Below are 15,653 nucleotides of genomic sequence, written 5' to 3'. Positions count from 1 at the left end.
ACTAAGTGAGAGTGTGGGTGAGGTCTTCGAAGTGATCGCTCTTCTCTGAGATTAAGCCCCTGTTGCCCTAGGCCTTACTGGGACGTCCACAGACATCGCGTGCGAACCAAAGCCGCTCTGCCCGGACCCCCTCCCCGGACCCCCTCCCTGGACCCCCTACTCTGACCCCCTGACCCCCTCTGGGAACCACTCAAGTATTTCATCCAGATGGCACTATCTGTTATTTTCAAGGCGTGGTTTCTCCAATATTTACCTTTAGAACCCACACCATAAAAGATGAAGAATCATACAGGGTATTTATGATCTAATTTCAGCCTTAGCGGTAACTGAGAGAAAGGGTAATATCAAAACACTTAATAAGCTTACAAATTTTAGTTGACATAATGAATCATAAATCATTACACTTTTACAATGAAATAAACATACATTTACCAAAATGTTCAAGTGCTCCAATCTGTCACTCTTTTTCTAGTTGGTCTTCTCAGCTATCTTCCCTTTCTTCATCCATTTCCTGGGCTCCCAAAAGATGTTATTTTCTTTCATTCTCGTGCACAGCACCAGGAGCAAATAAATCCAATCTTCAGCAAAACCAAATAAAAACAAAACATAAACATAAAAAACTAAAACCATAAACATAAACTAAAAAATAAACCCATTCGCTTTGAATGGGTTTTAAATTCTTAATAATAATGAGAGAGACACATCGGAATGTTGTTCAGTGCCATGTGCCAGCCTCCAGCTCGGATATTTCACGATACTCTAAAAGTCTTTCAGGCTGTTGTATGGCACTCTTCTCTGAGCTCTCTCTCTCTCTCTCTCTCTCTCTCTATGATTATAGCAATAGTATCAGGCTTTAGTACTGTATATATTTCAAAATCTAAAGTCTACTCAGATCACATATAGTAGAAACATATAGTTCTTCTTAACCTATACATGCATAATTTTCAAAACTTAAATTAATTTTTCCAATAACAAAAATAGTAAATATTGTTTTCATATTCCTGACGTTATTCTTTGCCTGCTCTGGTTATTTCATGCTTTAGTGAGTCTGATTAATATGGTGCCATTACGGTTTCTCGTGAAAGTTTATCAAAGTGTTATGTGTTGCACAGCTTCATTATCAACATGCAAAGGAAATACTTTAGATGAAAACCAACATATTTTCAATTATTCTGTCCAATACAACCAAATTTTTCCTTGCACCGCATGGCTTTGGGAAACAAAGTGTACTGGAGGTTTTAGTAAAATGTACCCATTCCTTGTTTAGCATAATGGATAGGGAATAATGCAGGGGGGAGGAGAGGGGGAAGGAGAGGGGGAGGATAGGGGGGAGGCCACTCAGCCGAAACAGACGGACTCTTCCTCTCACACAGCTCATGAACATTTGACGAACAAACATTGTGTAATTTCTAAGATCCCTCAGCGGATTCTTGGCTCTCTTTAATCTCGGCTGTGCAGGACGAAAGGGAAAAAAAAACTTTTAATTATTGTTTATTATTGTCTCAGACTGGAGTGGATATTATGATTTGAGAATTTATTTATTGGATTCCTAGGCATGTAGAGCTATTGAATATTCAAGTGATGATTGCATTATAGAAGAAAAATATAGATTTCATCAAGTTCAAAGTTCCATATGCATTATTTTGTGCTGAATGCTTGTCTGAAATTTAAATAATACATGAAATACTCGCACATTGTTGGAGTGCACTTGGCTGTCTGAAATATGAAAATAAACATGGTTTTTAACAATCTCAACCCATTTGCGACAGGGAAATTAACAAAAAATTGGGAAAATGCTGTGCTCATTTTCTATATTTTTTGTGAAATGTCTCTAGACATAGATGGCTCTGCCTTACCTGATTTCCCCTTTCCATGAATTGGCGGGAAACTGTATTTTTTAATAGTGCTATGAATATCGATGGTGTTATTTTTATTATAAACATTATAATTACTATAATGTTGTAAACAATAGTAATAGCAAAATAAGATAACGTAAAATATTTTTGTAAATCAAAGAAGAGTAAATGGGCAAGACAGGCAGTACTCATAACTGGCTCATTGGAGATTTAGTACAAGTGTAGCCATCTATGTGTTAAAACAATTAAGCAAGTAAACTCACAGTGGGCATGTCACGGATACGTGACGTGCCCGTCGCGAATAGGTTAATCGCATTGTTTTATGCAGCCTTATTCTGTATATTTGGTTACCTAGGAAATCCAGTGTTGATACAAAACTGCAGTAATTCTTCACAGTATGGACACACTTGCCAGACACTAATTTGCAACTCCACGTCAATCTTTATTCTTTATTTGTGGCATTATCGTTCTTGGCTCCAGGTTTTTAATGTACCAACAACTACAATTATTTGTCCTCAATAGGAATATCATTCTTCAATTTGCCCGAACTGAGTTGGTCCATACGAAAAAGATTAACCAACTCAAGCAGAGGAGATAATGCAACATTATATAATTGTGATGCAAGTTTTTTCAGTTAATATGTGTGTGTGTGTGTGTATGTGTGAAACTTTAGTATAGTATACCAAATTTTTTTCAAAATTTAGAGCCACTTTCATTTCTTTTTGTTGATAGTGCTATTATTTTTGCCCAAAATATTACCTATGGGAGACGAAATTGATAGCAGAAATGCTCATGACTGATCAATGAAATTGTCAATATTGAACATATGTGAAAAAGAAAAGAAAATATGAACTAAGTAAATCATTTATATACATGATATAGAAATTGGATAAATCAGACTTAAAAAATGTGAAGGTGATTTCATTTGATTTTAAAGTCTTAATAGCTGTTCCATTTGGGTTAGCAAGATTTTGGTTGATGCAGTATTATTATTATTTACCTATATATATATATATATATATATATATATATATATATATATATATATACATTAATTTTTTTTTTTTTTTTTTTTGTAGGAAAACTTCTTTATACATGTTTTCTCTAAAAAATAATTTTCAAAGTAACCAAGATTTTCACTGAATATGGCTTGTTACATTATGTCTTAATCTTGGTGCAAGCTATTGCAGAATATGTTTCTCATGTGGTACATCACACAGTGCGTCCATTTTAGTGATATTGAAATAGTGCAGATTCCTATGTCAGTGAAAGTAGAAATAATATTTCATGATAGTCTGTTAATAGGCTGCTTGGAAGGTGCTGTGGTCCTTATCATGGTTGGAAGATAGAGACAGTGACTTGACAACTAGTCATTTATGAGCACCATTTATTTTACTTGCTTAAAATTTGGTGTTTTGCTTATTAATTACTGTACCTTATATACATATGGCACTAGTAGTGTAAACAACCTTGTTTCTGGATTTCATAGGATATTGTTAATGATGTTGAAGGAAACCTATTGTATTAGGTTTTTATAATAGCTCACCAAAGGAAGTAGACTTTTTACAGATCTTAGAACCCAAAGAGACGTTTCTGAATCTGCAAGAATTACACTGAAGTGCACTGAGGTGAAAACTATTTGAAATCCCAATACATTCGCTTCGATTCGCTCCTCTGGCTTTCCTGCATCCAGGCTGTGTTAAGAAGGGGATGTATTTACATGTACCTTATATATAACTCCTTATTAATTGCAGAAAGCAGGTTTCTTTTTCAGAGTACAAAGAGGGACATTTAATCATTCCTGTCCATATGGCCCAAACCTAATATTCAAATTTATTTATTTTGCTTGTGATATTAATGTTGTTCATCAAATTTCCAGGCATTATGCTGTGGACTGTGGAGCTAGAAGGAGGCCCGCAGCGTGTGAATCATGCTGCGGTCGCTGTGGGAGATAGAATATATTCTTTTGGGGGCTACTGCACTGGCGAAAACTATCGCACAATTAGAAATATGGATGTCCATGTATTGAACACAGGTAAGCTGTGATATTCCTTACTATCTTCTTTCTTTCTTTCTTTCTTTCTTTCTTTCTTTCTTTCTTTTTTTTTTCTTTTTTTTTTTTCTTTTTTTTAATGTACATAATATTTTGTGGCAGTGATGTTCCCTTAAGTGATTATTTATTTAGTTGATGAAATGGTATAGTTCACTTAATTCATTTTGGGAACATGGTAATTAATTCTCTTTACGCATAGAAGGCTCCACGAGTACGGAGTCACCAGCGAACCAGTTACTAGTACTACCTATCTCACCTGTTTTCTCTTTTTCTTGATTTTTGGAAATATTTTCTTTTATTTTATATGGATATTAGTGATGTCAGTAACATTAATATGAATATAGACTATGTCTATGATAATAATAATAACAACAACATCGATATTGATACCATTAGTGAAATAAATTTTTTTTCCGAAAACTCAAGGAAAGTTAAAGTCTGCTGAAGTCACAAGGTCAAGTAATTGATTATTTATTGACTAAGCACTTGTGGGACCGTCTCTGTGTAGAGACATATCACAAAACAATACTACAGTGAACACTTTCTAGGTTGTATTGGATTTAATGGTGCTGTTATATGATTTTACAAAATTTTGTGAAAAAGTAGGGTTTCTGTGACATCAAAATAAGGTTTCTATGGCTATTTAGATTTACTATGATAGGAAAAGTTTTAAGAGTGATGATCATTGCTTTAAATGATTGGTATTGACAGTGTAGTGTATTTTCTTGTTTTTTTTAATTTTTATTTTGTGTATTCATATTTGTAGATAGAGAGGTGTTGATAAGGATACAGATTTAGGTTGATAGATACATCCTTTCATAGATACATATATTTATAATTGTGTTCTCTTCCAGTGACATACAGATGGAAAGCTATAGATATAAAACAAGAGCGAGAGTTTGTGCCGTTCCAAAGATATGGTCATACAGCCGTTGCCTTTGGCCATCTTGTATATGTATGGGGTGGCAGAAATGATGTTTCTGCATGTAACATTCTTTATTGTTTTGATACAAGTAAGTAGTTAAATTTTTTTGACCACGAGCATATGCTTATAATGATTGATAAAGTCTAGTGTGTTCCTTTCTTGTTAATGTATTATAATGGGTATATCTAAAAATAATAACTAGTAATTTCAAGATTAGATAAAGTTGTGAAACTCACTTCATCTAACTTCCATAGAGTTCAGTTCTGCTAAGTAATTACACTTCTCATGAGACCCCAAGATAATAAGCTACATTCTGTTCTATATGTGTTACTGTACTTGAATTTTTGTGAAGAATGATATCAAGGACTGAGTAAAGCTCACCAATGTTTGCCATCAATTTCATTTGTAGATGTAGTATGAGCTAGTATATATTTTTCCACTTGTATTTTGAGCATTTGGCTTGGTATAGTCTGTAATTTTTATTTACTATTTTGAATGTGTTATGTGTCCCATATAACCTTTTTGTTATCAAATATTTTTAATCAAAATATTCTCTTTTTTTCAGACACTCATGAATGGTCTGTTCCTAAAGTCCATGGGCATGTCCCAGAGGCCAGGGATGGCCACTCTGCCTGTATTATAAACGATCATATGTACATCTTCTCTGGTTACTTAGAATACGTAGAATCATACACTCAGGACGTTCACACTTTGAATTTAAGAACAATGACCTGGTCCTACATCAAGGCCACAGTAAGTACTTGATCTAATGTTATATTGTTTCTTTCTCAAGTCTGGTTTCCTGCCCCTCTTTTCTCCTTCCTGTTCTTTCTCTTCTCTGTTTTTTTTGTGTGTGGTTGTGTTAGGAGACAATTCTTCACTGATTTCCCTGAGGTGTTATGAGTTACTGGGATTATTTCTTGACTTTAAGTGGACCGTCCCAAATGAGGGGGGATGAAAGGGTCATATTGAGTAGCTAGCCTATGCTAAGGGCCTGTCACACCTTAACGTTTTAGAGAACTTATGGCTAGTGTATGGAAAACGGTGGCACACGCTCAGCATACGCTTGAATAAGTTATGGGTACGCTGCTCCATCGTTAGGGTACGTTGAAGTACGGTGGCGTACGGTGCCGTACGTCGTCGTACGCAGGGACAGCGAGAAGTTTTTGAGCATGCACAAAATTCTCGACGTATGCCAGCGTGTGGCCAGTACGTTATGCATACGCTGGGGATAAGTTAAAGGCACGTTAGGCGATCGTTGTCTTATACGCTCTGCATACGTCGACAACGCGCCGAAAAACGAAGAGTTCAGCATACGCCACCGTTTAACATGTTTACCATACGCTAGCCATACGTTCTCTAAAACGTTAAGGTGTGACAGGTTCTTTACATGTACAAGAATGAAGAAACAACCAAAGGACTGTTTGATCTAAAACTGGTTTATTTCTTGGGAGGTGCAAGGGCATAAGTGCCGACAGGTAAACTTCGGATGCAAGTAGTTAGAGCCAGGTAGACCTGTATGGTCTTTAGCTTATTGCAATTTTGCATATGGCTTTTGATAGTGACAATGCACATAGATATGAGTTTATGAATATTCAAAGAACAATTTTATACCAGAAAAAATGAAAATCAAAATGTTTTATGCAACCTAAGGATGCTACCGTTGGTCTTAGGTACCGTAAAAATACAGAAAATACCGACCTCACCCAGGTGTCTGATCATTTTGTTCACTTAGTTGCTAAGGTGCTCAAACAACTGAAAGCTAACATTGTAATGGTTTTCCTTGCCCAACGGGCAGTTTTTACAAATATCAACAAAGAAAACGATTTTATCTGGGGCAACTAATATTTTTTCTTTATGTAAAAAATAGGTTTACTCCTATTGAATGAGAATTATTAAAAGGGTTAATCTGGAGTGGCGCAAAAATTCAACGGCCTTGGAAATTCTCACCATAAATTTGTACAAATTTTTCCATCGACAGTTCTCCATTTCTTCACAGTCAAAAAAAAAAAAAAAAATTTACATCAGTTATTTTTAATGATTAATGCATTTATTAAGTGTTTCAGACAGGAATCACTACTTTCATATATAAAAAAAAAATGTGTATATATACATACTAACATACATATATATATATATATATATATATATATATATATATATATATATATATATATATATATATACACACACATATATATATATATATACACATATAGATACACACCTTTACAAAGTATGGTAGTGATGTCCCTTTTGAAAACAATAATTCTGATTAACTTGGTAAAACTCTCATCTCATGTACACTAATTTTGCTTTTTTTTATATATAATATCATTAAATTTATCAAAGAAATAATAGAAATTACTAACTTTAGAATGTGTCAAAATCTCAAGGTCATGTTTTCAGTACTCTGTTTCAGAAGCTGGCAGACTGTCCCAGGTTTGTAAATTTCAAGTGTCTCCGTAATTTAGTATTTCTTCTACGAGTGTTTTGGAGTGCGCAGACAGTATCATGCAACGATTTTTGAATTTCAAAAATATATATATATGCAGGGCCAAAGAATTGAAAATGTAGTTCACCATGGCAGAGAGTCCAAAATAAAAAGTAAACGGAAAATTAAAAATCAGAGTATGAAGCAACCTTAATGTAAACTTGATCAAAGTGAAAAATATATTTTAGGTAGTTCAGGGATAAATTTGACCCATGGGATGGTCCAGTCCCCCCCAACCCCTAAAAAACAAAAATGGGGAGATGCCCTATTTAGATTATATATGAGACAAATCACAATTTTATACTCCATGACATGCAAAAGAAATCAGCTATATATCTACAACATTTTTTTTATATTTTTAATGAAATGAGAGGAGCAAGGCAGGCTTTTCTCTGGACAGTCCCCTTAAGCTCATTTTGACATTTGGTAAAAGATGTTTGTTTATATGTAGAAGAGAGTATAGTATATGTTAGTTTGTATGTGGGAGAGAATATAGTATAGACTGTATGCCTGAGACTCCTACATGAACATTTTATCTTGTTGATTGAAGAACTTGGCACTAGTGGCCTTTTTTGATTTTTGATAGACCTCATATGTGCATTAACATGCTTTGTTAATGCATGTGAGCACTGTATATCTTTATAACCTTGAAACAGAAGAAAACTTAGAAAACACTTTTAGAATGTTATTATCTGGTGGTGTGGCATTGATTATTTATAGAATCTATTTTATCATTGACTTGTATCTGATCTCAAAGAATGAATGCTAACCACAAAAAGACTAAAATTTAGAAGGATGTAGCTCTTCAATGCTATTCCTTCTATGCTTTTAGAATATGTTTATTATCTATATAGTCTTATCAACCCAGTCCTTATTTCAATAAATTTCTCGCTCATTTTCCTATAGGAAAAAGTTGTTTATATGTATGGTTCACTAAATCAGTAATCCCTCTTAACCAGGGTCCAGCCCCCGTGTACAGAGACTTCCACACAGCGACTGGTGTTGATGGCATCATGTATGTGTGGGGAGGCAGAGAGGTGGCAAGCGGGTGGTACGACTCGCCCGAACACGAAGAATACGGAGCTGATCTGTATGCCCTGGACACTGTCACAAACCGCTGGAGCATTATACCTTGTTCTGGCATGATACCCATAGGCAGAAGATCTCATTCAGCATGTTTGTATATTGAGTTTTCATTTTTGTGTTTTTTGTGTGTTTTGAAAGAAAAATTCGAATTGGATGCTTTTTTGATGAAGTTATAGTGAAGGAAATACACCTGGTTTGTACATAAGATAAATTTGGGAGCTTCTTACATGATTTAATTTTTTTTTTTTTTTTTTACTAAGTCTTATATCATTTGTATGTTTTAAGAATTGTAAATAATTATTAGGAATAATAGTGTCTGTAGTTAAAGAGCTTAAGATGTAAGTTTCATGTTATTTATATACTTTTTTTTTTCTTTTTTTTCTTTTTTTTTTTACACCAACAGCTTAAAGATCTCTGCCCAATGACCTTCACATTTTGCATACTATAGAATATAATTTCCCCCCATACTTTGCCTGCATATTAAAGCCAAATTGATTCAAATATTTTTATTAGCCATAACTTTGAATTCATAATCTAGGTAGTCAAAGATAAAATTTACCTCTTTCTAACAAAACTTAATTTTCATTTTGAGACCCTTTTGCAGAAGACAGACCAGCAGTATTTTTTTTCTCATCTAATATTTACCCTATCATTCCTTGTGTGAAATTTGATATTTGATAACTAGTTATGAAGTTAGTATTATAATAAAAGTTGTTGACTAGTTAAGGGAATTATCTGCAGAGTTCTAAGAAATTTATTTTTCTTTGAAAAGAAATTCATTCATTTTGTTCATCCTGGTCTTCAACTTGTAGTATTTATGTGATGGTGAAATGTTAAAGTTATCTTCATGCAGTTTTGATTTTAAAGAATGTGTATATATACTGCAGATTGTCCCTCTGAAAAAAGGTGACAGAATTTTACACAAGGTAATGGTATACTCCAGAAATTGCACATCAGTTATATTCCTTCTTGATACTAAGCAGTAAACAAAATTATGTTGATGATGTCAGAAATCTTTTCTTGTTTAATTACTTCATTGACAAACCCTTTACAACACTTTGTGTGCCCATGAAGAAAGTAAGGCATCACAATTACATTCATTGACTCAGCAGTTATGTTCAAAGGAGAAAAATATGTACTTCGAATAACAATTCCACATATTAGAAGGCAATACAACACTCTTAGAATTAATACTTCAGAGCTGTAAATACTTAGAATTCTATTAGTTTGTTATTAATTCATGGAAATGTATTAATCCAAAAAAGGATTTTATTCAAAAGCCTGAAGGCAGAATAGTTTGTGGATATACTGTGTAGCAAATGTAGAAATGTAATGGACTTATGAATTTCATATTTATAAAGGATTATGATATATATTGAGAATGCTAAAAGTGTCCAACCAGAATTTTGATTTATTATTATTTTTGTTTCAGTTGTTTATAAAGGGCAAATATATGTCTTTGGTGGCTTCAATAGTAGAAAATGTTTGCATTTCAATGACCTGCACAGATTTGACCCAGGTAAGAAGGATGGAATAGTAGTTTTATAACTGTTAATTATTTCCTAAAATGATGAATAAACAGCCTTGTTCTCTATATATTAAGTAGATCCATAGGATTATGATTGATATTAGAAATTATGTTTACAGTTTTACATGTATGGGAAGGGGTGAAACCACTGGGACAAGGCCCATGCCCCCGGAGGAGACAATCCTGCTGTGTTGTAGGATCCAAAATGTTTCTCTTTGGAGGCACAAGGTGATCATCAAAGATATATACATCTAAAGAGTTATTTGAAAGTATACTTGAATATTGACAACAAATATATTATTTAAAGATATACTGGAATATTGACAACAAATATATTATTTAAAGATATACTTGAATATTAAAGAAAAATATTTTCTCTCTCCTTTTCCAGTCCAAAAGAGAATTACGATGAGATACCTGAGGAGGATCCAAATGGAGAGGAACAGACTGACCGACGTCTTAAAGACCACAATGATCTTCATGTGCTTGACTTTGGTGAGTTTTTCTTGAGGTTGGAGACCAAAGAAACAATTATGGCAGTGTGGTGACCTAATATATTAGAGAAATAGGAGTCAATGCATGGAAATCTTGCATTTCTGTATTGTGTAAGCCCATATACTTGTAATTTCATAAGTACTATTAGGTGTAAGAAGATTTGCATTGCATGAAACTATTTTCCACTAGTGTTATACGTACTGATGAAAAAGATATTTACATTAGCTACATTTATTATAATTTTAACCTTGATAAATGCTGCCATGTGCTTCCTAAGCCCACTCCATTTTGAGGGAGCTGTTATTGTAATGCCTCAAAAGCTTAGAGTTTTATTCTTGACATCCAGTAAGTGAGGATTCACAGTACTACATTATTCATTCAGTTTTAGGAGTTTCAGGTTTATTCATTTAAATGTTTTGACCTTATCATACAACTTCAAATAGCATTGAGCTTCTACTAAAGTAGTTGATGATGAACACTTCTAGTTACCCATGCAAAATGATGCAAAACCTTAGTGGATATTCAGGTCATTGTACTCCGTGTAGAATTCTGATTCAGTAGAAAAGGTTTCTTCAGTTATGTATTATGTGAAATGGCCTTTTTTTATTTTGAGGGTGACCTTAGGTAATTTCCTTAGAGGGCATGGCTTGTATGTTGGGAAAAAAGTGTGCTATGTGAAAGTTTATTTCTTTCTTTCTTTATTTATTTCTTCATTACTTTTATATATCTATATATATATATATATATATATATATATATATATATATATATATATATATATATATATATATAAATAGGGACACTATTAGGATGCATTAAATTGATTATTCAGTCATAATCTATTGTTCATTTACATTGACTGTTTAAATTAAACCAGTTGTTATGTATATGAACTATCTACTGTAGTTTTGTTTTATGAATTTTGTTACACATACATGGTTCCACAAAAGCTTAGGTTTACCGGTCCACATCTGATAACCCCATTCAATGGGTTTTGGGAAAGATACTAATATCATGACTGATATTAATATTGACATTATGAATATAGATTATTTTTTCCTCCTAAAAATCAAAGACAAGGATGGGCAGGTGAGATTAAGCTGGCCTAGTAATTAATTGCTGATGACTTGTGGAGCCATCTGTGTGTAAACAAAGCTTATAAAGTAAAATCACAGCAGAACAAAATGATAGAAAAAGTGGTGTGACTTTCATAGCTATAGTTAAACAAAATTAAAGATTGAAAATGTATAAGGCTACATTTTTTGTGATGGAAATATGATGATAGATTAAGGTTAGACTTCAGTAAAAAAAAGTGATTCAAAAGCTTATATGCTTCTGCAATAGATGTATAATTTGGATACCTGCTGAATGTCTTGTGAAAAAAATTATTTATTTTTATGTGAACTCCCGCATCATTAACCATTTCTTGGACTTACAGAACCAAGCCTGAAAACCTTATGTCTGCTGGAAGTGCAGAAGCTGAAGCTGGAAATAGCCTGGTTGCCTCGGGAGTTGCAAATGCTCCTCAAGTTTATGCAGATGCCCAATAATATTACTCGACCTCTGAATCACACTGGTTGAGCCTCTGGATGAAAATATACCACCAGGCAGAAGTTCTTACGTTTATACACAAACTCTCTTTGCCCCTGCTTTAGTATCGAGACCATACAAAATTGAAACTAAGCAAAGATGCTGAACTTTTGTTGCGTGACTACACCTCTGTGGCTTTTATATCTGTATAATTTGGTAAACTTTGGATGGGTGAGAGGCCCTCCAGCAACCATAGTCGCAACTTCAAGCACCAGTCTGAGCTTTTCTTGCAAACAAATGCTTGCTACTTTTCATACTGCACCATTTGTAAATACAGTATTCTCCTGTATTTCAGAAAGTCAAGTTATGGTTGAGGCTTGTATCTACTGATTGTTTTGAAATATAAATTATATAGCTATTTTGTACCTGTTGAGATGCTAGTTAAAGATCGTAGTTGTTGAAAATATAAAGTATATTGCTGATTTGTGAGATTTCATGAATTCTGAATTAGAAAGATAAAAACAAAAGTTGGAAAAGCATGGAGATATTGTTGCATTTACATTCAGGAAATGCATACATTTTCTCTTTGTTTTCCATTATCATTATTATTTTTGTGTCTCATGGTACATTCAAGAACATGAGATTCCATAAACCTTGACATGTCACCTATGGATGATAAATGTTCAGTGTGAGAAGATCCTACAGATAGTCAGGATCCACTAAAGATATTTATGATGAAATATGTAGAAGTGGCTTTTTTTCTGTACAAAAAAGGTAAATAGAACCAACCTTTGTGATATAGAATAATGTGAATTATCCAATTGGAATTGATAGTGATGAGTATTCTTTGGTTTCTTTCTGTATTCCAATTAGTGAGTTTGTATCAGCAAAGGCAGCTGTATTGTTACTGGAAAAAACACAATACCTTCAAGAATATGCATATCTGAAGACATCTTTGGTGGTGTCCCTTCTCAGTCATGCTTGAGTTCCAGATGTTTTCCCCCCATCTCTTCAGTTGTAATTAGACGGTGATAAGTGATATTGCCAGACTGTTTTTGGCCCATCTCTGGATTTTCGTACTATAAACATGTATTCAAGTATGATGTATTTATATTTTGTCTTTATAAATAAAAGTATAACAGCAACATTTTTGATGTACAGTTATTGTGTGCATATTAAAAAGTTTCCTGGACAAATTAAAAATACAAGTGACAAATTCTTTATGAGAACCCTTTCTGCAAAAAAGGCCATCTTTTTGACAAATTTTAAAGTGTGTGGGTTTGTGGTGTGTTCGATTGTGTTGTATGTGTTGGTGGTTGTGTTTGGTGTTGTGTATGTGTGTTAGGTATGTTTGTGTTGTGTTGTGTGAGTTGTGAGTTTCGTGGTTGTTGTTGTGATATTGGGGGGGATTTTGTGTTTGGTGGTTTTGTGTTATTGTGTGAGTTGTTGTAATTGGGTGTTTGTGTGGTGGGTATCTTACTTTGGTGTATTTCGTGGGGGGGGGGGTGTTGGTGTGGTGGGTGGTGTGGTTGTTGGTGTGTTGTGTGTTGTGTGTTTTGTTGTGTGTGAGGGTGGTGTTTGGGTGTGGGGATGTGGGTGGGGGTTTGGTGTTGTGTGTGTTGGGTGTGTTTTGGGTGTGTGGTGGTGTTTTGTTGGGTGTTGGTTTGTGGTGTGTGGGGTGGGGTGTGTGTGGTGTTGTGTTGGTTGTGGGGTTGTGTGTTTTGTGTGGTGGTGTGTGTGGTTGTGGTGGGTGTATTTTTGGTGGTGTGTGTGGTGTTGTTGGTGGGTGTGTTGTTGTGGGGTTGGGTTGTTTGTGTGTGTGTGTGTGTGTGTGTTTGTGTGTGTGTTGGTGTGTGGTGTGTGTGTGTGTGTGTGTGGGGGGTTTGTGTGTGTTGTTGGGTGGTGGTGTGTTTGTGTGGGTGTTGTGTGTGTTTGGTGTGTGGTGGTGTGTTTGGGGTGTGGGTGTGTGTGGTGTGTGTGTGGTGTGTGGTTGTGTTGGTGTGTGTGTGTTGTTTTTGGGTGTGTGGGGTGTGTGTTGTGGTGTGTGTGTGTGTTGGTGTGTGTGTGTGGTGTGTGGGTGGTGTGTGGTTTGTGTGTGTGTGTTTGTGTGTGGTTGTGTGTGTGGTGTGTGTGTGGTGTGTGTGGGTGGTGTGTGGGGGTTGTTGTGTTGTGTTGTGGTGTGTGTGTGTTGGTGTGGTGTTGGGTGTGTGTGTGGTGGTGGTGTGTGTGGTGTGTTGTGGTTGGGGTGTGTGTGTGTGTTGAGTGTGTGTGGTGGTGTTGTGTGTGTGTTGTGTGTGTGTGTGTGAGGGTGTGTGTGGTGTGTGTGTGTGGGTGGTGTTTGTGTGTGTTTGGTGTGTGTTGTGTGTGTGTGGGGTTGTGTGTGGTTGTGTTGGTTGTGGTGTTGTGGGTGTGTGTGGTGTGTGGGGGGGGGGGGGGTGTGTGTGTGTGTGTTGTGTGTGGGTGGGGTGTTTGTGTGTTGGGTGTGTTGTTGTGGGGGTTTGTGGTGTGGTTTTGGGGTGGTGTGTGGGTTTGTGGTGTGTGGTTGTGTGTGGTGTGTGTGTGGGGTGTGTGGGGTTTTTGTGTGTTGTTTGTGGTTGTGTGGTGTGTGTGTGTGGTGTGTGGTGTGGTGTTGTGTGTGTGTGTGTGGTGTGGTTGTGTGTGTGTGGGTGTGTGTGTGTGTGTGGTTGTGTGTGTGTTGGGTGTGTGTGTTGGTTGTGTGTGTGTGGTGTTTGTGTGTGTGTGTGTTGTGTGGTGTGTGTGTGTGTGTGGTGTGTTGGGTTGTGGGTGGTTTTGGTTGTGTGTGTGTTGTGTGTTTGGTGTTGTGTGTTGTGTGTGGTGTTGGTGTGTGGTTGTTGTGTGTTTGTGGTGTGTGGTGTGTGTGGTGTTGTGGGGTGTTGTGGTTTTGGTGTTGGGTGTGTGTTGTGTTGTTTTGTGTTGTGGTGGGTTGTTGTGTGTGTTTGTTGTGTTAGTGTGTGTTGTGTTGTGTGTGTGTGTGTGTGTGTGTGTGTTGTTGTGTTGTGTGTGTGTTGTGAGTGGTGTGTGTTGTGAGGTGTTGTGTGTGTGTGTGTGGGTGGTGTGTGGGTGTGTGTGGTGTGTGAGTGTGTGTGTTGTGTGTGTTGGTTGTGGTTGTGGTGTGTGTGTGTGTGTGGTTGTGTGTGTGTGTGTGTGTGGTGTGTGTGTGTTGGTGTTGTGGTGTGTTGTGGGTTGTGTTGTGTTTGGGGTTGTGTGGTGTGTGTGTGGTTGTGGTTGAGGTGTGTGTGTGTGTGTGTGGTGTGTGAGTTTGTGTGTGTTGGTGGTGTGTGTGTGTGTGTGTGTGGGTGTTGGTGTGTTGTGGGTTTGTGTTGGTTGTGTTGTGGTTTGTGTGTGTGTGTGTGTTGTGGTGTGGTGTGTGTTGTGTTTGGGTGGGTTGGTGTGTGTTGTGTTTGGTGTTTTTTTTGTTTTGTTGGTGTGGTTGTTGTGTTGTTTTTGTGTGGTTTGTGTGGGTGGTTGGTGGTTGTGTGTTTGTGTGGTTTGTGGTTGTGTGGGTGTGGTGTGTGTGTGTTGTTTGGTGGTTGTGGTGTTTGTTGTGTGTTGGGTGGTGTTGTTGTGTGTGTGTGGTGGTGGTTGGGTGGTGTGTGTGGGTGGGTGTGTGTGTTGGGTTTGTGTTTGGTGGTGTGTGGTTGTGTGTGTGTGGTGGTGTGGTGTGT

General features: G+C 36.1%; 1 protein-coding gene across 5 annotated transcripts in view; it reads left to right on the top strand.

The window, feature by feature from the left end:
* Positions 1-13,114, top strand: part of LOC125025045 (kelch domain-containing protein 3-like) — a 17,243-nt gene extending 4,129 nt beyond the window's left edge. For all 5 annotated transcript variants that reach the window (XM_047612951.1, XM_047612926.1, XM_047612918.1 and 2 more), the window contains exons 2-9: positions 3,736-3,891; positions 4,764-4,922; positions 5,400-5,587; positions 8,288-8,504; positions 9,847-9,933; positions 10,062-10,170; positions 10,334-10,437; positions 11,876-13,114. In XM_047612951.1, the coding sequence (XP_047468907.1) occupies positions 3,741-3,891; positions 4,764-4,922; positions 5,400-5,587; positions 8,288-8,504; positions 9,847-9,933; positions 10,062-10,170; positions 10,334-10,437; positions 11,876-12,018 (1,158 nt within the window). In that variant the 5' untranslated portion in view covers positions 3,736-3,740 and the 3' untranslated portion in view covers positions 12,019-13,114. The remainder of the gene's footprint in view (positions 1-3,735; positions 3,892-4,763; positions 4,923-5,399; positions 5,588-8,287; positions 8,505-9,846; positions 9,934-10,061; positions 10,171-10,333; positions 10,438-11,875) is intronic.
* Positions 13,115-15,653: the final 2,539 nt, after the last annotated feature.

The sequence above is a fragment of the Penaeus chinensis genome, chromosome 1 (assembly GCF_019202785.1).
Source record: "Penaeus chinensis breed Huanghai No. 1 chromosome 1, ASM1920278v2, whole genome shotgun sequence".
Classification (NCBI taxonomy): domain Eukaryota; kingdom Metazoa; phylum Arthropoda; class Malacostraca; order Decapoda; family Penaeidae; genus Penaeus; species Penaeus chinensis.
Note: the sequence above shows the minus strand (reverse complement) of the source record. Positions and strands in the feature narration are given on the sequence as shown.